The following is a 27,430-nucleotide window of genomic DNA, read 5'->3' as shown; positions in this document are numbered from 1 at the left end:
CATACTGTGTGATTGAAGGTAAAAGTCTACAGTCTGTCTGGAACAATGTGTGCTCCTCCTCTAACAAACAATAAACAGGGGGATGGGGTTAGTTGATCTCTCTCTGCCTCTTTTTCTGTCAGATCTAACAGAATAATCTGACTCCTGTTTCACTCCCCTCCCAGGATCAGTGTTGCACTGTGGGTAATCCATGCTAATATGTTTGATGTACCAGCAGTTTACAAGCGTAACATACGGTGTCAGTGTTATGAGGGGATCATCGTGCCAGGGGAGTTTTTGGAGGGGGTGAGACAAATGCTGTGAGGTTAGCATCACAAATGTAAGGATAAATGACAGGCAATTAGAGTTTTTAAAGTAATATTTAGAAAGAATGGGAAAAACTCTTGCCTTCTTGACAAAAGTTGGACGAGAAGATCAGTATGACTCTTATATTTGTAAGTTAAATATGAGGCTATAAGTAGAAGCCAGTTAGCTTGGCATAAAGACAGAAAACAAGGCTTCATCCAAAGGTACAAAATCTGCCTACCAGCACCTCTAAAGCTCACTGCCTAACACATACCCCCTGTAAAACCACATTTTGTAACTGTCAAAGCCTTTGCACAGCATGTGCGTATTTTCGTCCAGAATTGCGGCTTATTTAAAAATAATTATGTCCTCATGTTGTGTCAGTCCTATGTACACACTGGCTCTTGGTTTGGTGGCACAAAAGCTGCTGGAAAAGCAGGAACAGGTTGGTAAAAACACCCGAGTTTGGTGGCTCATACATCACTGGGGCACCTCATGGCTCAGTGGATACAAAGGCTGTGTCCGTGCTGCAGCGGCCGCGGGCTAAATTCCGGCCTGGGGCCCCCCGCTGCATGTCATCCCCCCCTCTCTGCCCCCTTCAAACCCAACATACTGTCCTATCCATCAAAGACAAAAGCCCAAAAAACTAAAAACTAAAAAAAAAAAAAACAATTGCAGAGAAAAGCCACAAGGTTTGGCTCCAACAATGCTGAAACTGCAAGGACTGTGCATTTTTGGAGAAACTGGCCATTTTTCCACTGGTTCTTTAGCAGTTCTTGTCACCAAGTCGCAGATATTGGGGATTTCTGACAACAGTAACATTGTCTCTCACAGCTACGGGGCTGACATGTTTTTTCTGGCTCCATTGCCCATAATTACGGTCTGAATATAATGACATGAATGCAGCACAAGCTAAGCTAACTGTCTGTAATCTTTTTATGAAATATCCACACATAAGGTTGGTGTTGATCTTCTTATCTAACTCTTGGCAAGAAAGTGAGTAGGAGTTATTCCCAAAATGTGGACCTATTTCTGACACGCAACATACAGTTTTCAGGGTGTATCAGCAGACTACGCTTCTGGAGGTATGATGGGGGGTTCCTGTCATCACTAAAATACACACACAGTATGTACACGTCTCAACCTTAACTATGCTCTCCTCATACAATTTCAGCCTGTACTCAGAACAGTCACGTTCATAGAAAACAGTCAGTGCCTCATTTGTAAGGCCAGTCTCAGCATTACTCCAGAGGAGCCTGTGGAGGCCTCTGAGACACACGCAGTCAAACAAGAGCCATGAGAGAGAGTAATTATGAAGGTTTTTTGACACCATATGGAGCTGCATTAGTCTTCCGCTGCAGTGACACACAATCAAAGACATCATCTGCACCATTTGTTTTAAGTGAAATGGTGTTTGATGACAAGTTGAGCCTCTATCATCTCTGTGTAATGATAAATCACAGCATTCATTATGTATACATCCTCTAGGGAGAAGAGTCTGTTTTATATGTGTCACCTTTTGAGTGATATAAAAGATAAAGACATTCATCTGCTGCGTTGTGGGAGTGACAGCCTCCTCTTGATGAAGAGCAGCATCCTCTCAGAAATTTAAACACAACACAACAAAGAGAAAGGAAAGATGATAATGCAGGTGGTGGCTGGTGAAGTTGGAGTAAATGCTGTGTCATGTCGGTGCAAACAAGCCCTTGTGATGGAGCGAGCGGAGAACTGTAGCTCTATCCTCCTCAATAACAGAGAAAGGCATTCGCAAAAGGCTTGGGTGGAGCTATTCTTAGTGGGCCTGAGGAGACCGGCTACACTGTCCGAGAGCTGTGACGTCAGCCACGGGCGGATTATCAGACTCTTTGTATCTTTGTATCTCTTTGTTGTCTAAATGCATGTTTTTGTGGTTTTGTGTCTCTCTGTAGTCATTTTATGTCGCTTTGTACTAGTTCTTTGTCTCTTTGAGGTCATTTGTGTCTTTTTAGTCATTTTATGTCTTTTTGTAGAAGTTCTGTGTCTCTTTGAGGTATTATTGTCTTTATTTGGTTGTTTTGTGGCTCTTTGTGGTCTTTTACTGTCCCTTTATGGTCATTGTGTGTCTTTGAGGACATTTACTGTCTTTTTTTGGTAATTTTGTGTCTCTTTGTAGCAGTTCCGTATTTCTTCAAGGAAATACAATACAACACAACACAATACAATACAATACAATACAATACAATACAATTCAGTTGTCATTATTTGGCGTCTCTTTGAGGTCATGTTGTGTCTTTATTTGGTCATTTTGTGTCTCTTTGAGGTCATTTTACTGTCTTTATTCGGTCATTTTTTGTCTCTTTGTAGTAGTTCTTCGTCTCTTTGAAGTCATTATGTGTCTCTCTGTGGTTGTTTTGCCCCTTTTGCAGTTATTTGTTGTCTCTTTGAGGCCATTTTTGTGTCTCTTTGAGGAAATTTATTGTCTTTTTTGGTCATTTTGTGCCTTTTTGTAGTAGTCCTGTGTCTCTGAGGTCATTTTTGTTTCTCTTTGAGGTCATAAAGTGTATTTTTGGTCATTTTGTATCTCTTTGGAATAGCTCTGTGTCTCTTCGCGGTAAATTTGTGTCTCATTGAGGTTGTTTTGCCCCTCCTGTAGTTATTTTGTGTCTCTTTGTAGTCCCTTTGCATCTATTTGTTGTCATTTTGAATCTCTCCCTGGTCACAATGTGTTAATTTAAGTGACATCTTACAGGTGAGGGCCGGGTGGGCCCTGCTTACACTTTGGGCACCTGTGCATGTGTAGGCCCGTTCAATAATCCTTCCATAGTGTCAGCATATGTGTGTCGGATCTTGCTCAGAGATTGTGTGTGTGAGGGCGGTCTCGTGATAATGACTGTGCACAGTTTCATTTGTCTCTGTAAATAAATCTGTTGTAGGGTTCTGACATTTGTAAAGGAGATATGGTGAAAGGTGAGGAGGAGGGCAGGGCAGGGCGGTGCAGGGTGACACTGCCGGGAAGAAATAAAGGAGTGAAGGACGAGGGTAAGGAAATGAGGGTGTGTGTTTGTCTGTGTGTCTGTGTGAGAGTGATGGGTCTCTCCATCTGCCATTATCTTCCCGGCAGAACTAATTACAAGGTGATGGACAGCAGACTAATCAGCAAGGCCACGAGTGGCTTTAAATTAGCCGTATCGTGGTGTTACGCCTGGTGTGATGGAGAGGAGGGAAGAGAGGGGGCGGGGGAGCCTGAGTCCAGAGGGAAGATGAGGTGACGTAGAGAAAGAGAAGTTAAAAACATGTATCATAGGAGAGTGGGAGCCTTTACACTTCCACTGCTCTTTCTCTCTGCTTCCTCCCCTTCATTTATCTCCCTCCTCTTGTCCTCTACCTTTCATACAGAAATCCTGTCATTATTTTCCTCCGGCTGTGTCTGGATTTTTGTGTTGTCAGTGCTGCCTCTGTCTCTATCTCTGTCCTCCCTCGCCCCCTGTCTCTCTTGTCTTATTTCAGCTTCCTGTCTCTCTCCCTCTCTCTTTTATTCCTCCCAGGCTTTGGCGCTCTGTCAGCTAAATGAAAGCGAGTCTCTATGCAGGCTCTGTTTTTTCAGACATGATGCTTCAGGCAAACCAGTGGGGTTCCTGAGCATGTGTTAACCACTCCCACTCACCGCACCTCGTATTCGACATTCAAGCAACGGAAAAGCGCATTCACACACTCACAGTTGACAGCTGCTTTGCACCTGTTGGCTTTTTTTTCTGGGTTTAGAAATGCAAATAATTTTTTCTGTTCCGTTAATTTCCAATTTCCTGTGTTTTATCTATTTTTTCTCTGGCAGTGAGACAGAGGTTCCTCCGAAAGAGGGAGAGATACTTACACTCATGACGCTGACACTGAATGGTGGCACACAAAGCCAGTGTTGCAGCCAGCTCAGGTCATTCTTCTGTCCCTGTCCTCACATCCAGCCCCTCATTAAGACAAATCTATCTTGTCCACACCACTTATTTCCTTTGTGCAGTCACACCTCATTATTCCTCCTCTCTCATCTCATGTGTGCTCTTAAAAAGCCGTTTGAGCGCTCCGTTTTCAATCAAAATAAAATCAGCAGGCCAAATCTGATATTGTGTTAATGTCAGAAGAGGAATTGCCTTCCAGGGAGCGTTCAGCTAAGCAGCCCTGGAGGTGGCACGGTTTCAGCATCTTGATGGACACATGGACTTGATGGACCGTGTCTGCAATCACAGTGGTTCCCAACCTGTTTAGCTCGTGACTAAGTCTGAAACTAATGATTACTCATGCAATAGTCATTTTCAAAATGCTTGTTCAATCTGACCATCAGTTGCAAACTCAAAGATGTTCAGTTTATTATCATATGTGACAAAGAAAAACAGCAAATCCTCACATTTGAGAAGCTTGAACCAGAGAATGTTGAAAAATGACTGAACAGATTAATCGAAATAGTTGTGGAATAATTTTCTGTTGATTGACTTTTGATAAATCAACTAATCCACCGCTTATCGAAACAAATCAATTCTGCTCTACTTGTTAACCCTTAAAAGAAATCAATGTCTTCTTGTAATCCCTTGTCACCAGCTGCATGTTTAACAGTTGGCCTGCATCACCAGACAAGAATAGTCAATACTGGACGACCTTAAAAAAACTGGAATACATCGATATGTCAACGATTATTTAATTCTCACTTTCTACAGCTTCTGCAAACGGTAACTATGGTGAGGTTTAATGTGAGGAAAAGATTGTAGTGATCAAATCCACCCATAACTTCTCCCTCTCCACTGATGCTCGCACTGTGCTCTCCTCCTCCCATGTCCGTAACCTTGGTGTCATCGTTGATCAAACCCTCTCCTTTGACCAACACATCAAACACATCACAAAAAAAGCCTTCTACCATCTCTGAAACATCGCCCGCCTCCATCCATCCCTCTCCTTTTCAGCTGCAGAGGCTCTCATCTACGCATTCATCACTTCTAGACTGGAATACTGCAATGGTCTCCTCTATGGTTTGTCAGCCAAAACACTCAAGAAACTACAGTATATCCAGATCTCGTCATCTCACACACTGACTACATTACTCCCCGTCCTTCATAACCTCCACCGGCTCCCCATCCCCCAGTGTATCCACTTCAAACTACTCATCATCACTTGTGGTAAATTTTGAGTGCTTTATTACTTAAAGTCGAGTAAATTATTCTAAATTTGTACTTCCAGTTAAACACCGGGGAAAATACACATTAGGAACATCCCTAGAGGGGAGGTGAACGTGCTACATGTCCATCCTTCACATCTTTACCCCCACATCCACCTCACTTCATAACCATTTCCTGGATTGGCAACATTGGAATTGGAAGTAAATCATGAGATTCAGAGAAGGCCAATGTGGACGTAACTTCTTGGTTTACTGGGCTGGTCTGCTGCTTGTGACCAGTTTAACCAAGGAGTGTAATATAGCCTGCAATTTATTAGAAACAAAAAGGAACGATTGGAGGAAAGTTTGAAAAATATGGCCAACTTTTTAGCTTGTTAATTATTTCACATCCTTTCTTATTTATCTTGTAATCCCAAGAGGGGGCTGTCTATTTTTCTTCGATTAGATTAGAGCTTTATTGTCATTGCACAGAGTAAAGGTACTGAGACAATGAGCAGTTTAGCATTTAACCAGAAGTGCAAAAAGAGTAATGTACAGACAGAACAGTCATTTATAGAACAAATATAGACCCTAGATGACAAACAGAAACCCTCAGACTGGCGTGTCTCTCAGTGAGCGGGACACCTTGGCTCCAGTGATGTTGTTCTACTGTCTTTTTATGGGGCCTCTTGTCTGTCTGTGTCCCTGCCCAGCCTGCTCTGATCCTGTCATTATCACACCCTTAATGCATCTCACCACACTCTACATTTCCTCTGGCATGCCATCCATCTGCCTAATGGGCCAGCAGGGTGCGGCCGGCCAGTCATCACTTGTGCACACTGCCTTTGTGTGTGTGCATTTGTGTACAATCACGTATCTTTTTAACCATCATTTGCGTCAGACGGTCCACTCAAACTCATCTGTTTGTGAACCTGTGAGTATTTGAGTTGTCAACTTAAATCAAGCCCTTGTTCACTTGATCATTTGCAGTCACCTGTGTTATTGTTTGTGTTTGTGCCTCTGCCCATGTCATTGTGTATCTGCTGGATGCACTGTAGGTGTTTGTGTGTGTCTTATGTTTGTGTGTGAGTGCCAGTGAACTCTCTAACTGCGTCAGCCATTAGGCCATTATGGGCTGTAACTGAATCCTCTGAAAGCCGTCCACTGCTGCAGGGCGATGATGGATGGGTGTGTGGAGGGATGAGAGTAGTCATGTCGTAGCCGGACGGTTGTAAAAACAAATAGAGGAGTGGAGTCTGTAAAGAGGTGTGCAGGAGAGGTAGAGGGCATCTGAGGTGATTCCCACTGTACTGAGCTGACTTATGATCACTGAAGACGGGAAGCAGCTTCGACCTTGCTGCTCTGCTCTGAGTCACGAGCTTTGCTGAGAATAAGAGGATCGTCACGCTTGCTTTGTTCTTCTTTCTATGAGGGTGTGTGTGTGTGTGTGTGTGTGTGTGTGTACATCCAGCTAATAATGATGGTATACATTTGAAATACTCTATATGACAACTTTCATACAAGAAAGGAAACCAAATACTGCAATATTTATTAGCGAGTCTGCAAAAACAAGCTGACTAAGTATTTAGAAGATGTGTTGTTTTAGTGCATCAATGCAGCAAATACGACTCATCAAGGTCTTATAAATGTTGGTGGGTTTGAAGAGAATGTAATGCCACTCACACATTTTACACTGAAGACATTTAGACATGTCACAGTAGACAAGGCACAAGTGTAAGTTTTTTTCACTAATCCCAACAGCAAACACACCACATAGTCCGTTTAATGGTCCTGATTTTGTTTGCTGTTGACTTTTCCAGCTCTTCAGTTTCTCTCTCATTTCAGCATGTCTCCTTTCATTTATTTATTTATTTCCCCTCTTTCCTTCTTGCCAATCTCTTTCAACCTGTCAACCTGTATGCATGCTTAGCCCACCCAGGAAACCAAAATTGAAAACAAAATATGACTTTTTGAAACAACGGATATACTGTATAAATAGAATACTTCCCCGCCTGTATTGCTTTGTAGCATTTCTAACGGCTTTACCACATGAAAACAACCAATCAGAGCAAAGGAGACTCTAATGCAAGTGTCAGTTATGTCAGTCATGCTTGTGAACTGTGGTCGAACTGTACTGCCTATTTCTTGCCTCAGGTGTTTTCATGAACATATTTAAGTGTACTGTTTAGCTGTAAAATGAGAAAGTTGGTCTGTCTGCTGGGTGATGCTTGGTACTTCAGTCGGCTGTATCCAACATGGCGGGTGGGTCACAAACTTTCTCATTTTACAGCTAAAGAGTACACTGAAATATGTTTCTGAAAACATCTGAAGTGAGATATATGCAATGCAGAAACAGAACCGAGACTCATATTTGATCAGCGCTGCCTAGTTTCACAGTTTGACCGCAGTTCACAAAGAAATTAAGTGACAGCTGCGGTAGAGTCTCCTCCGCTCTGATTGGTTGTTAGAGTCTAGCAAAAGCCATTAGAAGCAGTAGGAGGAGGGCTATCAGGAGGACAGACTATCCATCTCATGTACTTCTTTCAGAATATAGTGACAGTTTCAGCAAATTATCATACTAAGTTAATTTCTTAAAGTTACCAACCAAGAAATAGCCCCAAAATTGCTCAACAAAGCCACCGGAGACCATTTAAATAGGCATTAATTTTATTATTTTTTTACCAAAAAAAGGTCTTGGTTTGTTTTTCACAGTTCCAGCAGCCACCACCTCTGGTTTGGTTGAAATTAACCTTTAATTCGCCCAGATAGATGTGATAATATTCTGGCTCTACACGTCTAAATCTACTGTTTAATTAAATGGAGTCTGGTTTGCTGATAGCTATTTTGAGACTGTTTTTGGTTAATCAAAAATGATCTTACTCTTTAACACAGAGGTCTATCTCTGTAGGGATCCTTTCCATAATGTTGACAGACACATATAATAATAATCTGAGCCTGTCAGTAACAAAACAAGCACTTTTAGTCGACATAAATTAACAGTGCACACATAACTGGAGTGTTATCATTGCAGCTTGCACTGCAGTCTCGCTCAGTACTGGGCCAGTTTCAAAAAAATGTTGCTCCCATTAGTCACTTTGACACAAAACACAGGCAAATAGTGTCCAGGTTTAAAAATACCAAAGTTACCCTTTAATTGCACCTCCAGAGCCCGTCCCCTCCATTTTAATTGCATGCGATGGAGCAAAGTTCATGTCTACAGCTGTGAAACTCGAGGCAGTGACTCAACACACACAGGCGAACATACAGCACACAATGTACCGCCTGCCCCAACCAGACGTATGCAACTTCAACCTCTAAATACCAAAACACATTGACTGTTATTGAATTTGTCTGTCCCCTGATGAATCCATGATGAATTATTTAGTGTTTTGCACTTGTTGACCCTCTTCGATATACGTCTCGGAGGCTCAGGGGGGAGGCGGCAGGTAGGGGACCACTAACAGCTTTTAACACACTCCCTCCTTTTCCTCACCCTGTAGCGTCCCACAGGTCTCACCTCTTCTTCTCTACCTTAGCCTCTCACATTATAAACCTCCTCCTCCTCCTCCTCCTCCTCCTACTGCAGCCATGTCTCTCATCCCTGCCTCCCCTCCTCTCACTCCTGACTCACCCTGCCTCCCAGCTAATAGTGCCTGACTCATGTTATACACAGGCTGTCTGTGTGTCAAGGGCAGACTCAGGGGAAAGAGGGAGGATGGAGGTGGGGAGGGAGGGTTAAAAAAGGGGTCAGATCAGGGAGGGAACGGGTGGGATGGGAGTACAGGAGAGTGATGTGACGGTGGAGGCACAAGGAGGGATGAAGGAAATTTGTTTTTTGATGTATCATCAGATAAATGGAGAGGGGGAAAACAAAGAACAAGTAGGGTGGAAACAAAAGCTCAAGTGCCTGTGACCACCAGAGGGAACGTGATATCTGAGCCATCAGCAGGCATTTAAAAGCTTTGGTGGACTAAAAGCGGTGTGTGTGTCTGTGTGTGTGTGTGTGTGTCTGTGTGTGTGTGTGTGTGTGTGTGTGTCTGTGTCTTTACTAATGAAGTTATTCCGATCTGAGCTGATCTCAGAGCTGTAGAGAATTGCTACAGCGAAGTGCTGCTGCAACTGTATCGGATTGATGACTACAATAAAATACAAGTCTTATCCCTGAGCACTCTACATCTCACTTTAAGGTGTTTTTCAGCTTGTGAAGTGCCGGTTGGTTCAGGTTTAGATCTCCTGGCCTCAGATCTGTACTTTACCGCTCACATCTCATCCCAAAGGACTTCTGCGGTATCTGTCGCTCACTTGATCTCTGCATCCTGCCCTTCTTTTCCCTCGTCTCCTCTGCTGCCCTCGCTGCGTACAACACATCTGCTAAGTCAGTGGAATAAGACTTAAGCATCCTCACAGCATTCAGCCCAACATTTTTCTCCCATTATTGTATTTTTGCATGTCGAGCTCAGCAGCGGCTTGTAAAGACATTACTCTCCGGCCCCAGGGCTCAAACTGCTTGCACGACTTTTGTGTCTTCTCTACGCAGTGAGACATTTAGTATTTAGCTATTTATAGTCAGCTCAGTGCCATCCTGAGGAAGAACTGTAGAGGCTAAATTTCACTGTGGCTCTATTAAAAGGCACAGAGCAAGCTGTCAGCAAAATATCCCCTTCTTTGTTTCACACTCATGGGAACGTACTTGTCGTTTTAACTTCACTAAATGACACTCGAGGCAACTGTTTTAAATGAATCATTAATTCTTAAGCATTTTCTAGTTACACACGACTAACTTGTTCCCTCTCTTCTTCTCTTGCAGCATGTCTGTTGCAATCAGAGCTGGTAAACTATGAGAGGGTGAAGGAGTACTGTCTGAAGGTGCTGAGCCACCAGAGAGACCACTTCAAGGCCATGTACCGAGCCGGCATCGCCTTCTATCACCTGGGTGACTACGAATGTGCCCTACGCTACCTGCGTGACGCCAAGAACCGTGAACCCACAGGTGAGGATACACTGTGCATTCAGTTACACTTACATAATATGTGACAAAGATGGATTCTGTAGTTTTACTGCATGTTGAAGCAGACCTCATTTGTTTTAATATAATAGTATTTTACTGGACTATAGCGGATTTACAGAACACAGGTTTAAAGGAACACTTCACCCACAAAATAATCATCTGTATATCAGTTACTCCCCCCGTGTTATGTTGAATTTCTGAAGAAAACTTTGTGTTTCTTGAAAGCCTCCATGGTGAACAGAGAATCCAAAAAAGGCAAACATTTTTCATGAATTGAAGTAAATGGGGACCATGTTTAACAACAGCAAAACTTTATCAAAACATCTGTTTACAAACTCTCACACAACTCATGCAGTATAATCCAAGTCTAATTTATCCAGTCATATACTCAGTACTTCTCAAACACATGCCTTATCAGTTAAAATGTTACAATTTAAAACATGTCAGTACAAATAGTCTCATCATCATGTGTTTGAACTCTGCTTAGCGGAGCTCATATGCACGTGCGACCTCTAGCTCACCTGGTAGAGTGTTTACCTCATATAGGCTGAGTCCTTTGCAACGGCCTGGGTTCGAATCTGACCTGTGACCCTTTGCTGCATGTCATCCCCTCTCTCTCCCACCCTTCCTGTCTGTCTGAAGCTGCATTAAAGGCAAAATTGCCCAAAAAATAATCTGAGTATGTGGCTGGAAAAATGGGACTTCGATTACGCTGCTGGAGTTGTGTGAGAGTTTGTTTTTAGATGTTTTGATAAAGTTTTGTTGTTGTTAACGCAGCTTCCTATTTACTTTAATTCATTAAGAATGTTCATTGTGGAGGCATGCGAGAAAAGTTTTCTTCACAAATTCATTGTAACACATGGTGAGTAATTGCTATACAAATGGGCATTCGGATGATGTATTCCTTTAATATGTAGAATGTAAAAACACTATGTCTGCAGGGAATGTGATAATTAGCCGTAATGCATTATTAACTGTTCACTGCAGACTTTGTGAAACAATGGTCTGTCTTTGGGTTCCACTGAAGACAATGAGATCATATCCCTGGTATTTTTTATTTACTGACTGACTGATTTTTTGTGAATTTCACCAACATGAATGGAGTCAACATCATACAAATAAAATGTACATAATGACAGATATTCTATTAGCTGTTTCACAATTAATTTTGTAAGTCATTATGTTTCAATTTCGCAACTGTCAGGCCAACAAAATAATAAATAAATGAATACAAGTTTTACAATCTGTGCCTCGCAGCATAAAGAAGGCTTTGAGACAACATCTATGCCTAATATACACTACAGGACTTTGAAAAAAGTCTTCCCCTCTCTCACATCTAAAGACAATGTGCCTTGTTAATCACACACTATGATTTTGCAAAGACTGGGGATCCTGCAGGGAGTACAACTAGATTTATTTAAGATTATTTTCCATCCTACTCCTGGTGGAAAATATGATGCTAAACTCCCATTGAGAAATATGACATATTAGCAATTCCTTATGTGTCTGCGAAAACACTCTAGAAATACAAGATAAAAGCCGTTATATCTTGACAGTATTATTGTCAAGTCAGCATCAATATAATCCATTAGGATAAACTATATTTGTGCACAAACTTTACATTTTGGATTTTGTGGCCTTAGTGGGAAGAGACCATGGGAATGCGAGGTGAATCGTTTAAAGAATCAAGATTTCTCACTAAAATAAGTGCTGGTTGGTGGATCAGATACACGCCATATTTAACACTGACTCTTGTTCACTCCACAACTCCACCAATTTCTCCTCCTTTACCACAGTACGATAGAACCAAGATTTGTTCACATTCTTGCACCTCCCTGGAGTCTCCTCCATGTTTACTGTCTACCCAGTTTGCTGTTTCTTGTTTGATGCTGAAGAGAGTGCACCCATTGGTTGTTTACAATGTTCATGTCATTGAATTTTAGTATTTGCATGAACCAAGACTACAAACTCACAAAAATATTCAACATATTTGATGTTATTTTAACATTAAGATGCGAAAAGGACTTAAGACAGCTCTGACTGAGTTTCACCACCACCTTACACCAAACAATCGAGATCACAGGAGTTAAAAGTTCCCTGTAGAGTTTATCGTGAACACAATTATGTTTACATTCATTCACATTTAAAGCACACTGTGTGAATCATTGAGATCAGTTAAGCAAACTCAAGGCTCTCCCATTCTCACACAGAGAGCTGAGTATTGTAATAACTTCAAACCCACACTGTTTACACCCATGTTTGCTTGTTATAAGTCTTTTTCTTCTCTGTTTTTGTTGACACATTGTTGCTATATTATTGGAGTATTGTCCTTGTAAAGCACCTTGTGATCATTGTCTGTGAGAAGCACTATATAAATACATTTTACTTACATTTCTTCAACAGGGGAATAACAAAGTAATGTGCTGTAGAGTTCCTTGTGTATGTGTTTTTACTGCAGGTGGGCTGCAGGGCTTAATGGGATTAGTAGTTGATTTATAAATACATATATTTTCTGAACAGTCAATGGACAAAACAAATGACTCTTTTACTTCTGGCAATCTGGGGCACATTTTAGCTCTGTCATAACCAAACTCCCTGCTGTGCTTTTATTTTTCTCACGTCAAAGGAGCCTAAATTTAACTGCTTTAACAAATGAGATTGCATTGATCGACTAATGTTGCAGGTTAATAAAGAATTCAGGCTCAAATAAAGTTATTTTTCTGCTTGCTAACAGTGAGATTGATTAGTCAGTTTACAGTGACTCTGAGTACAAATCCTAGTAGTGTTGTATAGTTGTCTCAAATTAGATATTTAAGGTCTCAAAGTTTGAGGTTAAGGGCTTTTCAAATGATAATTAGCAGGTGTTTGCATATAAATCATTCTTTTTTCAAACTCTATTGGAAAAATGCAAGTTTATAAATGTGTAGAAATTATTTGTAGTTGTAAAAATAATCTAAATAAAATTCTGTGCACACATTATATCAACAAGGAGGACTCACAAACACACAGTGCTTTTGAGAACATGCGAGTTAGAGCTGAAACAAATAGTCGAGTAATTGATGCGCTGAGCTCTGCGCTCTGTACATCTCCCTGTTGTTTTGTCCTTTGCCAACCACATACCTGAATAATAACAACCAGCTTATTAATAACAAGTTAATTGTTGGTCCTGGTATGAATTTCTTCAATTCCCTTGCAACAGATGGTTTAGAGAAAACAATTTTATGCCTGAAAATAAAGATTAGTGCTTGAAAAAGACCCTGAAAGGCCTTTTGAATGTGACTTGCCCTTGTCTGTACAAACCCTGGATTGAAGTAAAGATATAGCCTTTCTTTTCAGCCTCTCTGCCTCACATCCACTACATTTCCTCTCTCTGTCACAGACACCAACGTGCTGCGGTACATCCAGCTGACAGAGATGAAAATGAGCAAGAGTGGTCAGCGGGAACGAGAGAGCGGCAAAGAGACCCAGGGCTAACCCCTCGACCTTTCCACCCTCCTGACCCCTCAGCCTTTGACCCCGTACCGACCCTCCCTCTGTCCTCCTCTATCGACCCCTGACAGCAGCACAGCCCACAGACAGAAGAGACAGACCCAATCACCCGCCAGTGATGGATAAAAACGGGAGACATATCAAGCTCTGTCTGCAACCCGACCTCCTTTTCCTCCTCTTCCCTCTTCTTCTCCCATTTTTCTCCCTCAGGTGCTGTGGTTCCTCTCCCCAGACGCAGACAGTTGAGCAAACCTTAAAAAAAAAATCAACAAAAAATGCTGTATTATACTCATACGAAAGTCATCGTGGTGGAATGAAAAAGGAGCTTCAAAACATACATATGAATAATGGACATTTGCGTGATTAAGTAAATGTTTTAAAGACATAAAATGAATTTTGTTTCTGCTCTCTTGCTCTCTCTTTTTCTCTCTGCCTTCTCTCTGTCCGTCTTGTTTCAAATTCTTGAGGACACCATCGGGGTTGGGAAGCGCGACCACACCGGGAGGAGGGCAGGAGTGTGTGTGAACATAAGCAGGGGATAGTGAGGGGGTGTGTGTGACACATATCAAGACCATAGCCCAATTTGATTGTACATCCTACCCCGACAGGGCTCACTCAGGCCCCTTTACGCAGACTATGGGACAGACTAGCACGGGAAATCCTTCATCGAGTAGAGAGAACGCCTGCCTCTGTGCTTAATCTATCGCTCTACTGTCTCACTTTTCTTTCTTGGATGCCATGTATCTCAGTTTCTGGACTGTTTTTTCAATTCAAGGGCTAATTCAAGTGTTTGTAAGCCGTTACTTGGGTTTTTTAATTTGCTTTTGTGTTGATCATACTCAGTGGTAGTTAATTAAGAGCATCTGTGTCTCCAGCGGTTCCTGCTGTCATCAGGCGTGCTATTGTGGAAACTGGTGTCTTGAATCTGTTGTCCGAAGCCCCTCCTGGGTCGTGTGTCGTTGTTGAGACTGTCGAAAGCCCCTCCCTCCCTTCCCCTCCCCCCGCCTCCCCTCTGTTCTCCCCGTTAATGATGTCACAAGGGAAAATAGCCAATGGGATCGGAGTTCCATCAACCGCCGTTGGCTGGATGGAAATCCACTTTAAAGTTTCACAGCGAGACAAACACTTTAAAAATTTCTAAACAGAGGTCCAACCTTTTATCACTAATGCTGAAGCTTCCCAGACATCGATAACACACCGAGGAGACTCTGGGCAGCGTTAGTGCAGGGAAAACAATCACAAACACACACACATCTGTCCTGACAGTCCAGACCGCCATCTTGGAGCACTCAGCTTTAGTGCACTTCAACAAGAGTGAGCCATTTGAGATTTCTTCCTCTTTTAATTTGCTGATAGATTAAAAAATGGTTCCAAACATGGAGCTGTAAGGACAGATAACACAGAGCATTAGCATTCGACAACACTACTGATGATATGGTTTGTGGATATCCATGGTTAGCTGTCGAAAAAAACACAAATAATTTGCTTCTCTTGTGACTTGTGAAACCGAATCATTAATAATGCAAATATTGCTTTTATGATAGCTTTGCCACAGGCTTAAATCTGCCTGCCCTGTTCTGCAGAAGGTTGGATTGACGATATGTGAAAGCATGACCTTCCCCTTCTCTCTGATGCCATGAAAACCCAATCTCCTCTCCCCTGTGTGCAAGCCCACCTCCTGCATGTAACGTGCGGCTCCAGAGAGTTACTCCAGATGTATGGGATAGGATTTATATCTGCTGTATTGCTTTCTGTCATGGCATGCTGCCACTCTGTTCTCTCATACCTCTATTTTATCCATTCTGCCCTTTATAAACACAGACAGTGGCGACAGACTGTGATCACAGCAGTAGAATAGATATCAAATCAATCTGAAAAAAAAAGTCTTTAATAAATCAGGGTCACCTTCTGCCTCAGCCAAGGTGAAAGATAAGAGGTAATTCCACCGCTTAACATATTCAAAAAAGATGTGGAAGAAGAAGTCAAAGAAAGTTTCTGTAAAAGATTTCCCCTCCCCATTTTTCTCAGTGACCTGCTAGGAGGTAAATAGGGACCTAAGTGTGTCAATGGGACTCTGGAGAGACGGCACCATGCGTTGAGGGGACCGGCATGATACAGAGGGGCTCCAGTGGAGGGAGAAGTAGGCCATCATCAGCCCCAGTAAAGCAGCTGCAGCTCTGAGTCACTCCGGCAGCAGAGACACGAGATTACAAACAGAAAAGTTTAGAGCTGTGTATACGGCTGAAAGTATGTGGACCCCTGAGCATCAAACCCATATATGATGGCTCTACATCTCATACTAAAGCCTCAGGTATTAATCTGCTACTGTAACAATGTCCACTGTTCTGAATCACTATAAAGTGCAAACACCTCACGCTCTGATTTCAGACATTCAGATCATTTTTATGGAGGTTGCTCAGTGGCGCACAAAGACAAAAACGATCAACTGCCGCATATAAAATTACCACGATGATCGGTGCTGCTTCATTGGTCCCTCATCATCATCTGGCCCATAGAGCAAGCACACTTGGGACTTCCACCAGCTCAGCTGACTACTTCCGGTTTAGCGTTCCTATAACTTAAATTGGAGTCATTTCACAGCGGTTGTAATGCTGAAAAAAATTATCCACTGGTTTACAGATGTCTCTTTTACTATGTAAGTTTATTGGAAAAAAAATATTTTTTGGCCCAGTGGCATCAGGTGACAGGCTTGGACGTTGTCATTCCATATTTGGCCACTGTGAAATTTGGCTTCAGAGCCTGGCACTCTTCCTGGTGGACTGGTCCAAAGCAGTACATTGCTTAGCTTCTGTGCTGGTACAGTAGATTTGGTTTACCAAAGACACTAGCAAAGCTACACAGTACGTAAAATAAGCACAGCAGGAACTTCAGATTGGTCCAGCCACCCAGTTTAACTATATATCATTAAACATTACAAAATGACAACAGAAATCATCCAGTTTAGTGAATTCACATATCTGCACAATTGAAATCAGTTGCCAGTTGACTGTATTCCTGGTCTTGATAGCTGTGTTGCAGGAACATGATGACTTAAAGGAAAAGTTTGACATTTTGGGTAAAAATGCTTAGAAAAAGCTACAGCCAGCAGCTGCTTAGCTTAGCTTAGCTTAGCACAAAGACCAGAAACAGGGAAACATCTAATCTAACTTTGTCTAAAAACTCCACCTTCCCACCTCTTTTGTGCTCACTAATTAACACAGTAATTGTTTGAGTAATCTGTGCTAAAATTGACAGAAAGCAAAACAAATCTCCCAAAATATTGAACTACACCTTTAAGTTATCTAACAGTTCTCATACAGTTCTTAAATATCATACACAAGATAGCGTGTCAAGAACACTGAGACATAAACATCTGATCCTCCAGCTCTGGGGTTGAGGCTCTGGTATCCCAGAGGAAATATATCAACAAACAACAGTGAGGAACAGCACCTGCAGGCTCAGTCTCCATGGCTGCCTGGGCTGAGTCTACTCACCCATGGGCCCCTCAGGGATAGGTCTCCTCCCGTGGTCCTCTCTCCATGGCACCAGTCGCCATCTTGTTTTTGTCTGGCTGTGCTAAGTCATTCTAGCTCAACGTGTGCTACGACCGTCTAGGGACAACTAGCTGCACATAAAACAGGTTCATTTCTGGCTGATCAGTTCTTGATTAATGGCAGAGCTGACTCCGAGGCTGTTATTGTGAGCATAATCTGTGCAAATAGAGATAGAGACACCCGATCTCTGCATAAGTGTAGCTTTGAAAACAAACAACAAAAAGCACAACGGAAAAAAAAAGAGACGGAAAAGTCAAACTACTGGCTGTGTTATTTTTGCTCTTTGCTTTAATGTCATTTGAGGTAAATGTTTGTCAAATGTCAGAGTAGTTTTTGTGAATATATGATACAAATGTACAAAAAAATAACAAAAGTGGAAAGTTTTATGGTTGTGAAGAGCTTTACTTTACTGAATTACTTTATCAGCGGAAAAGAAAAGCAAGAGATAGAAAAGAGAATTTTACTCTAGCTCCTCCACAGAGCTGCTTCGTGACTGTGTCTGTATTTGTTGGTATTTCTGTTGATGTCCCTTTTCGTCAAGGGATCCAGAACCGGCTCAGAGTATGTGCAATGCCCTTTGACTCCCCCGTCTGAGTGACCTTTGACTCTTCTGTTTCCGCACAGTAAAACAACCAGTAAAGCAGGAGTGAACTCTGAGCACAGAGCCGCTCCTCACAGCCACACATCTCCCCCTGGTTTGTTTCTGTGGCGATGGAGGGGGAAAGAAAGGACTTGAAGCTGGGGACGTCAAGGCTATGACTGCGTTTTTGTTCCGCCTCGCTCCCAAGAGGCCTTTTTGCATTCGACATCCAAACATCACAGGCCTCCATCACTGGTTTTACTGAACTGCTAGCCCGGGAATGCACTATTGATTGGTAAATGAAGATTATGAATAAAGTTTCAAACAAAGAGGAATGTTGTTGTTGTTGTTGTTGTTGTTGTTGTTGTTGTCGTTGTTGTGTGGTCAGAACAAAGTCTCTTTACAGGTGTTGGGACCACTACTACCTATGTGGAAAAAGTCGTAAAGTCTGATAAATTTCCTCAAATGATGTCAATTGAGTCGCCACTGGTTGGAACTGAAGACTAAAACCTGGGGATGCGGAGTTAGAACTGAGTTTAAAAAAGTATTTCACTGCTGGAGAGATGGTCTTTCCATAAAACTGGGCTGTAGAAAGATGCAAATACTTTTGAAATACATGACCAGACAAGACAGAGGAAAAGAGCATTAGAATTTACTTTTGCTCAGGAGATAGGAAACCTACAACTATCAGAATGCACCACACCGCATTGGACAAATAAATGCTCCCATTGGTGGGTGATGTAATGTGAACTTGGCCGTTTTTCCACGGGAGACAATACGATGTGCGGCTGGTAACACCGTCTGAAATTACAGCTAAATAGTGAGCTAAAATATGTATCTGAAAATATTTTAGGCAAGAAATAGGCATTGCAGTAACAAAATCTTGATTCATATTTGATCAGCGCTGTTTAGTTTTACTGTTTGATCGTATTTTGGTCTGTTTTTTAGAAAGAGAGGCAGCTCTATCTCGATCTGCTTCTATACTCTGTAGCCTCTTTTACACTGCCAGTTTAAGAAGGGAATATCGCGCCGTTAAGCCACCTCACCGTGCTATAAAAAGGCATGATGTTTTGACATGTTATGCGTGCCACCCACTGCAGGAGATTGTAAAAGTAGCTGTTAACAGTTAGCGGCTAACTCAAAAAAGAACAGCGGCTATAAATGTCCACAAATTGGGAGAACATTGAGGTCCAGGAGCTCCTTACCCTCAACACAGAGGATGAGATCAGCTGCCATATAACAGGGACGTTCTGCCATAGTTATTGTTGATAAAGCACTGCCAACATGAATGTTTTATGTCACACTAGCAGCGGACGCTGTTGTGTTACATGTCACACCCGTCAAGCCTCTTTTGCTTCAGCCATGCTGGTATGCTGTCTTAATCACACACCATAGTGTAATGATGCCACTGCTGTTTGGTCCTATGTAAAAATGCAATCTCATCCTAGAGCGCGGTCTCTAGGGCTTTTGTGTCTGTGGTGGCTGGGATACAAAAATGTGAAAGTACAATCTGTAATATGAGCAACAGCCCTAGAACCAGCTATGAGAGATGAGCAAGGAGATCTGGGCGCTGGTAAAGTGGAGGGAAGTTTACCACAGTTAATTTTACTATACACATTGTGATAACAAAGCTGGTTGAAAATCGGCAAAGTGTCCCTTTATCAGACCTCAGTGCCCCTCTCATTGTCTCTGCTTGAGGCTAGCAGCTTAAGTCTATGGGTGGGCAGATTAATACCACAATATCGATACTACAAATACTACCTTTTCATTTCAAAGATCGATTGATACCAAAAAAGGAGCCAGTTCTCACTTCTACATTGTACCCATTTGTAGCAAATTTCAGTATCTAATCTATCTGTGTAAACAACGTTCCACTGCCATGAACACACTTGTGCATGTACTCTCTGCTTTTTCACTGTTGTTGTTGTGTGCACTCAAACAACATATGAGCACCACACACCATCACTAGTTTAATGCAACAAATAATTGGCTGAACAAAAAAGAAGAAACACAAGGAAGACAACTTGGAACAGAAAAGAATAGAGGAGGGAAATGTCTCAGCATCCAGACCCCTGACACAGAGCTGAGTTCACTGGCAGAGTCTTTTCAGAGTCTTAAGGTATATTTGGACATATCACACTCTGGCCTTTGGGCCCTTCTCAAGATCAACAAACATCTTGTTGGTCTTGAAGAGGGCCCAAAGGTGGAAACATTATCAAAATAAAAGAAATGCATACGGAGCCAGATTGTGCAACACTTGTTCTCTACAATCAAGTCTGCTGCCAGTGATCAGCACCTCATTTTAACTCATGGTGTGTGTTACTTTTATATTTTAAATTTCCAGGTTTATCATCATGAAATTAACATTTTGGTCTTCAGCATTATATTTTCAAACTGAAATTGTTCACCATTAGCTGTGACTATAGCAGACTGATTATGTACCTCATAAATCATGACACACTCTTTCCCCTACATGAAAGTTTAATGAGCTGCTTTATTATTAAAAAAATATCAGTGCTGGCTTCGATATCACTGAATCTGACCCCGTATTCCTTGATATCAGATCGAAACCAAATTTTGTGGTATTGCTCACCCATACCTGAAGCTACACTAGCTGCTGCTAACGTAACAAGTCAAGTTGTATTGTGGGTAATGTAGACACCAGTTTTAAAAAATGAACATGTGGAATAACAAAACAATATCTCTGGTTCTGCTCCATCAATTTTAATACTTAAAAAAACAGTATTGTAGGAGTACAATGCCATATTAGTGGTGTATAATTTTTAAGGAACATTCCTCTAATTTCACACATTGTCCTACACTTTCTTCTTCAGTTTCTAAGAGGTTCACTCTGGGATCTGATTGATTATGAATGCAACCAAAAAATAACATCTGGACATTAATCATTCTGTGTTTATTAACATTTCTGCAGACTTAGGCTCAAGTTATTCTGTAGTTTAAATACATCATGCCATCAGTCACTTTGGTGTCACTTAGCTCAGATTCATTATGATATATTGTTTCAGAGTAAAGCTTCACTTTCAGACAAAGAGAGTCCCTCTGGAGATCTAAGGACGCACCAACTGGCAGGCAGTCTGGTTTGTTGTTCACTTCGAAGCTGAACAGAAAACAACATCTTTCTGGCACTCCTCATCCTCTCTGAAGTGCCACCAACACCATCACCACCTGAATCCTTTCATATTCAGACTGTGACGTGGTTGCACCCTGAAACAAAGGAAAGAAAGCAGGAAGTCTGGTGAATAACTGTTGAGGAAACCATGAGGGGGAAGACATTGGAGGTGACAAACGTGTGAGAGTCTCTGCTGTTAAGGCAGATAAAGACAGAGAAAGCACACACTGTCTCCCTATCAGACAAAATATATGTGTGTGAATGTGTGTGTGTGTGAGCTGTGAACCGGCCAGGCGACGCTCAGACTGCTGCATCTTTTTCTGCTGGCTCTTTAACACCTCTCTCTCTTCCTCACTTCATTTTCAGGCCCATCATCCCTTTTTTTCTGCCTTTTTCTTTTGTTGTTGCTTTTAATAGCATCACCATGGAAGTGAAGATGGGTTGCTAGGTAACTGGCTGGCGTCTAGGAGGGTGTTTGATTGGCAGTCACACTGACAGACACAACAGTGGAGTGTGTGAGGAAGACTTGTGTGAGTGTGCGGTTTGCATCATCTGTATACGCTGCATGTACGCCGGGTTCATCTTTAATATTCAAAGGTTGTCAGTGTGAAACATCACATTTTGTTTGGCATTTAGAAGATTTCTCTCCCCTCTGACGTCTTAAAATTTAATCCTGAAATCTTTGTTAACTGCTTTGGATGCATCGGAGCACCTTCATCTGCCTTTCCTGGTAACTGCAGAGTCAGAGAGCGACTATAGGAATTCATTACATGGAGAAAAACAGCAGACTGGGGAATGATATGACATCATAGGCCACAGTGGTGACACCGAGAGGATTTTATCTGCTACTGCAGCCGCCTTTGTCTGCTGGTACATGCAGGTAACCACCAAACCATCAGTACTCAGAGTACAGCTACTCAAGTACTGGTACTTTAGTTGAGTATTTGCATGTTATTCTACTTTATACTTCTTCTCCACTACATTTCAAAGGGAAATACTGTACTTTTTATGACATTTGACAGTCGTTACCCAGTACTTTTTAGATTTGAATTTTAAATAAAAGACACACAATAAGCTCATGACAATAACACAGTTATTTTTAAGGCTTGTGACAATAAAGCAGTGTCATGTGTCAGATGTGTCTGAGTTATTAGTAATTCCCCCTATATACTTCTCAGATAGTTTCTTTTTTTTCCCCAGAGGCTCAAATAAGAAACATTTGAACATTAAACATTGGAGAAAAAGCATTTCATTAGTCATCTCACAAACCCTCAGATCAGGTCACAATATGAATACCAAACTGTGTATTAAGTGATTAAAACAGGCTCCACTTTGACCAGCTACAACATGAAAATACTAAAACACTGATGTCATTGCTGCATCATTATTATACAGAAGTATCTTACTGCAAAGCCAGGGAAAAAAGCGATCAGTATTACACATTCACAACAAGAAAAGTGTGTGCTATAGCAAGATGTTTTTTCATGTTTAAAGAAGATATTTTCATGTATAACAAAAACCTTTTATCTTGTTAGAAACATTCCATGTAAAAATGTGTAATACACAAACATTTCACGTCATAACTTCATTACTTGATCACATTAACGGGAAATATTTCATGTTACAAGATTAACAGTATATTGTTTTAGCAGTAAATGTTTTTTATAATATAATAGTATCTGTAAAATGTGAAAAACGTCTTGTTTTAACAATAACAAGACATCATGTTATTATGTGATACTGATCGTTTTTTTTCCTCTGTGTAACACGAATATGCCACTGTAGTATTATGAATCTAATAATGTAATATATATATATGGTATATCATTCACCAGTCACAGCGGCAGTTTTACTTCAGAATGAGTACTTGTGATCCATCTCCCACCTCCAGCTCATCCAAAACTCTGCTGACTGACCACATCTCATCCCAGTCCTGGCTTCCCTACACTGGTTACCTGTTGCTTTTAGAACTGATGTTAGGATTTTATTGATTACTTACAAAGCCCTGAGAGGCCTTGCTCCAAGTTATATAACTGTTCTATTATTGCTCTATATTCCTCCTCACACACCCAGATCTTCAGATGCATCTTTTCTTGTTGTGCCGAGGTCTAGATTCATTCACAAAGGTGACGGAGCCTTTGCAGTCAGAGCTCCAAGACTTTGGAGTGACCTGTCTGAGGAGATCAGGGCTGCAAACTCAGTCTACAGCTATAAACCTAAGAAATTAAAAAAATAAAATTGCGTTTTTAACTCCTTTATTATTTTGTTTTATGCTGTTATGTGTATTCTGTTTTTATTGCTTTTATCTTGCTTTGTCTTTTATTCAGTTTTGTAAAGCACTTTGTAACTGTGTTTTGAAAGGTGCTATATAAATAAATTAGGATTTTGAATGCAGGACTCGTGCTTGTAATGAAGTATTTTTACATTGTTGTGTTTGCTACTTTTAAGTAATTAGTCTTAGCACTTCTTTAATCACTGCTCAGACATTATATGATCTATTATATAATGGATTCATTCATTCATTCTGGAGCCTATCCCAGTTGACATTTGGCGAGAGGCAGGGTACACCCTGGACAGGTCACCATACTATCGCAGGGCTGACACATAGAGACAGACAACCACTCACACTCACATTCACACTTACGGACAATTTAGAGTCACTAATTAACCTGCATGTCTTTGGACTGTGGGAGGAAGCTGGAGTACCTGGAGAAAACCCCACGCTGACACAGGGTGAACATGCAACCTCCACACAGCAGGGCTCCCTCACCCCAGGGTTCGATCCAGAAACCCTCTTGCTGTGAGGCGACAATGCTAACCACTGCACCACCATGCTGTGTATAATGGATGAAATTAAAAACAACAGAAGTAGCACTGACACTTAAGTATCTTTCTTTGTATTTTATTCGTCTCTCATTCATCACATTTCACACTTACTCCTCACTGAACCCAGAAATGTCACAGGTTGAGACTGGAGACAACATGGACGTTTCAGTTTCCCAGGTTTTTCCTGTTATATTAACAAATATATACAGATATCCCAGGAAGAGCGTCGTAATAACAATTAATCCTTTCCAATAATAACAATAAATTTAATAAATACTCAGTGTTCTTAACCACACGAGGAGAATGAGTTTGGGCTCACTCTTCTACCGACGGGATTGTCATCATCCCATACAAATAATAACACGCACACACACACACGCATGTCCACTCACTCACACTCACCTAGAGAAATTTCCACTGTCAAGTAAAATACCACCTGCAGCCAAGACGAAATTTTCGACCACTGTGCGAAAACAACTCCGCAAGTAAAAGTTGATTTGTCAGCCGTGACTTCAGTCCACAGGTCCACAGAGAGGCTGACTAACATGGCTCCTCAGGTGCCACTGGTGTTGAATTCAACCAATCAGAGGAGAATGTGAAGCTTCCAAACGGTCCGACATGAGGTTGAAATCAGCGTTTCCTTCTTTCGTGTCCATTTAAGTGGCGTGAACGGGATCCATACAGAGTGCTACTGACTGCTAGTGAGGAATGTAAAACGTGTAAAAGACAAACAGATGAGATCTTAATTCAAAGAAGTGTCGCACGTGTCGTACAGCGAACCATTCACACGTAAAACAACATGCACTGAAAAAGCACCAGCACGCAAAACAAAAAAAAAAGAGAACCCATTTTGTTCTTCCACACATGTACAGTAATATATACACATTCACACAGAGAGAAACACACCTGGTCTGCCAAACCAATAAAAAAAATTTTTGCTAACAGGTTGGGATGGTGCAAGCACTGAGAAAATAAACTCTGCTTTTTTTTTACTGTACAAGGCTGAGGATGTAACCAGTCCACCAGTGCTGTGAGAAAAAGGCTTCTTCTTCCTGTCTCGGTCTTGGAGGGGAGAGGACGATGACCCCCATGCAGAGAGATGATGTGTGTGTGAGGATGAAGGCATGGGAGATGTTTGTGCACTGGCAGAACAAATGGCGTGCAAAATAAGAACAAAGACACTCTCATTAAGGAAACAGTCCCGCTCCTGTTTCTGTCGACTCCTGGAACGGTGAATGTTTGGGTGAAATGTGAGTGAATATCTTTGGAGTGAGAGATGCAAGCGGAAAGTGGGCAGCTACACAGATGAAAGCAAAAGCACAAGCAGATGAACAGTTAGCAAAGTCGAAAAAGTGGCTTTTTAAGTACTCGAATGGCTTTTGAAGGTTGTGAGTGTGTTCTGGTTGTGGGGCTTCAAAGGTGGGCAGGGTAAGGTAGGTGGGTGTGCACACTACAAGGCTTTTAATGGGCCTCTAAGACCCTCGGTGTCGTGCAGGTTAGAGAGCACTATCAGGGAAAGGCTTGCTGTAAGGGTTTCACACCTTATGAGAGGAATGGCTTCCAGTAAGTGCCCAAAACAAGAAGTGGGATGTTTTTGCAAACTTCAGTGAGTGCACTTTGCTCGGCTCAGACATCAGTAGGCATTCAGCCCAAGCTTTAACGTCCTGGAACGGCTTCTTCCAACGCGGAAAAGTTTTTCACTATGAGTACTGGTGTCCACACAGAGTGGCAGGCTTCCGCTGTCCACACAGAGGGACAGTCTGGTCCAAATTCTGGCCCTCCATGTCCATGTCCATCAGGTTGGGTCGTGTGGTGCTGGCGCTGCTGTCCCCCGAACCGAGGGGGCTGTCGCAGCTGCTGCCCGGAGACGAGCTGAGGGTCCGGGAGAGAGAGCCCAGCTTCCAGGGGTCCGCTCTCATCCTGGCCGGCGTGGGCCGCGGCCGGGGGGCGAACTCCAGCGTCTTGGGTCTCTCAAGGGGGCTGATGAGGCAGAGAGGAAACTGGTCGGGGATTGGTGGAGCGGGAGCTTTACGCCGATGGGGGACTGGGTAGATGATGGATGGGTCAGGGAGGCGGGGGATGTCCAGAGTGTCCTGCGTGCCTGAGTAACAAAAAAGAGATGAAAAGAATGTTAAAAGAAAAAGTTTCACTGTTGTCGCTCAAGCAAAAATACCAAATATTCTCAAATTGTAGCTGCTCAGACGTGAGGGTTAGTTGCTCTTCTTGGACATATATGAAAGTAACCTCAATATATTTTGCTTTTGGACTGTTGGTTAAAGAAGATGTCACTTTGGAGTATTCTCAGCTGAAGGCTGTAGACCCCATGGTGGTCAGGCAGCTGGCGGGACAGTGAGGTGGATGGAAGAGGAAGACCTGAGAGTGTGGGTGGGAATGTGGATGTGCAAGAGTTCAGAGAGGTACAGAGGAGCTAGGTTAAGGATGACCTTATAGGTGAGGAGTAAGATGTTAAAGTCAACGTCATATTTAGATTTTGTTTGAAACGGCTTTGGCCGCTACAATGAACGAGTTAGACTTGGCTTTTTCTCTAAAAGAGGAACAGAAGACGGCGCTCGAATCTTTTCTTTGCAAGAAGGACGTTTTTGCTGTTTTGCCGACCAGATACAGCAAGAGTCTCATCTACCAGTTAGCTCCGCTGGTAGCTAAGCTCTGGATACGTCACCCCGTGTATTGTTCTGATTGGTCGTAGTGTTACCCAATTGCGTGCAGTGATATTTTCAAATGCATGCTTGGTGCCGCCCCTCGAGTTGGGCCATTTGCATTACTCATAGCCAGACCCTAAATCTTTCTAGATTTGGGTCTGGATTTCCAGGCTAGCTGCTTTCTACAGTAGACGATACAACAAGGCGAATGGCCCTGTCTAGAGTCAGTGTTAGGTTTGTCCATTCTGGGCTACTGTAGAAACAAGGCAGTTCAACATGACGATCTCCTTAAACAAGGACCCGCTCGCTATGTAGATTTAAACAGCTCATTCTAAAGTAACAAAAACACAGTGATTCCTATTTTCTCAGCACCAAGATCATACATGAGACTGTGTGTCTTTCATATTAAAGATATACTACTATTAATTTATGACCCATTAGAAGTGCACGGTGTTGTATTTTTCTGCAGAGACTTTGCCCTCTGCCTGTACTTTCTTGTTTTCTTCTTACTGTCTATGCTCAGGATGTTTATTTGTGTGTACCCCCACAGCGCTCAGGTGAGGTCAGGGCTTTGTTAAAAGGTAGCCAGACCGTACACAAAAGGCATCCAAAAGACAAAGCAATGACAAAACTCAAATATAGCGAGGTGAAATGCCAAACTAGAGTAAATCTGGGGTTGGCTTTTACTTTTAGTTTTGCTGACGAGCTTGTTTACCAGCAGTAACTGACTGCATAGTATACTATGATGAATTTATGCAGTCATTTTGTTTGGCTTATGTTTC

The 27,430-nt window shown here is 42.1% G+C and overlaps 2 protein-coding genes across 2 annotated transcripts in view; one reads left to right on the top strand and one right to left on the bottom strand.

The window, feature by feature from the left end:
* ttc9b (tetratricopeptide repeat domain 9B) overlaps positions 1 to 18,356 on the top strand; it is a 36,506-nt gene extending 18,150 nt beyond the window's left edge. The window contains exons 2-3 of the mRNA XM_050033221.1: positions 10,209 to 10,391; positions 13,789 to 18,356. Coding sequence (XP_049889178.1) covers positions 10,209 to 10,391; positions 13,789 to 13,883 — 278 coding nt within the window. The 3' untranslated portion in view covers positions 13,884 to 18,356. The remainder of the gene's footprint in view (positions 1 to 10,208; positions 10,392 to 13,788) is intronic.
* A 5,692-nt stretch (positions 18,357 to 24,048) lies between these two features.
* The window catches only part of map3k10 (mitogen-activated protein kinase kinase kinase 10), a 48,375-nt gene continuing 44,993 nt past the window's right edge, over positions 24,049 to 27,430 (bottom strand). The window contains exon 11 of the mRNA XM_050032797.1: positions 24,049 to 26,089. Coding sequence (XP_049888754.1) covers positions 25,689 to 26,089 — 401 coding nt within the window. The 3' untranslated portion in view covers positions 24,049 to 25,688. The remainder of the gene's footprint in view (positions 26,090 to 27,430) is intronic.

The sequence above is a fragment of the Epinephelus moara genome, chromosome 2 (genome assembly GCF_006386435.1).
Source record: "Epinephelus moara isolate mb chromosome 2, YSFRI_EMoa_1.0, whole genome shotgun sequence".
Lineage (NCBI taxonomy): Eukaryota > Metazoa > Chordata > Actinopteri > Perciformes > Serranidae > Epinephelus > Epinephelus moara.
Note: the sequence above shows the minus strand (reverse complement) of the source record. Positions and strands in the feature narration are given on the sequence as shown.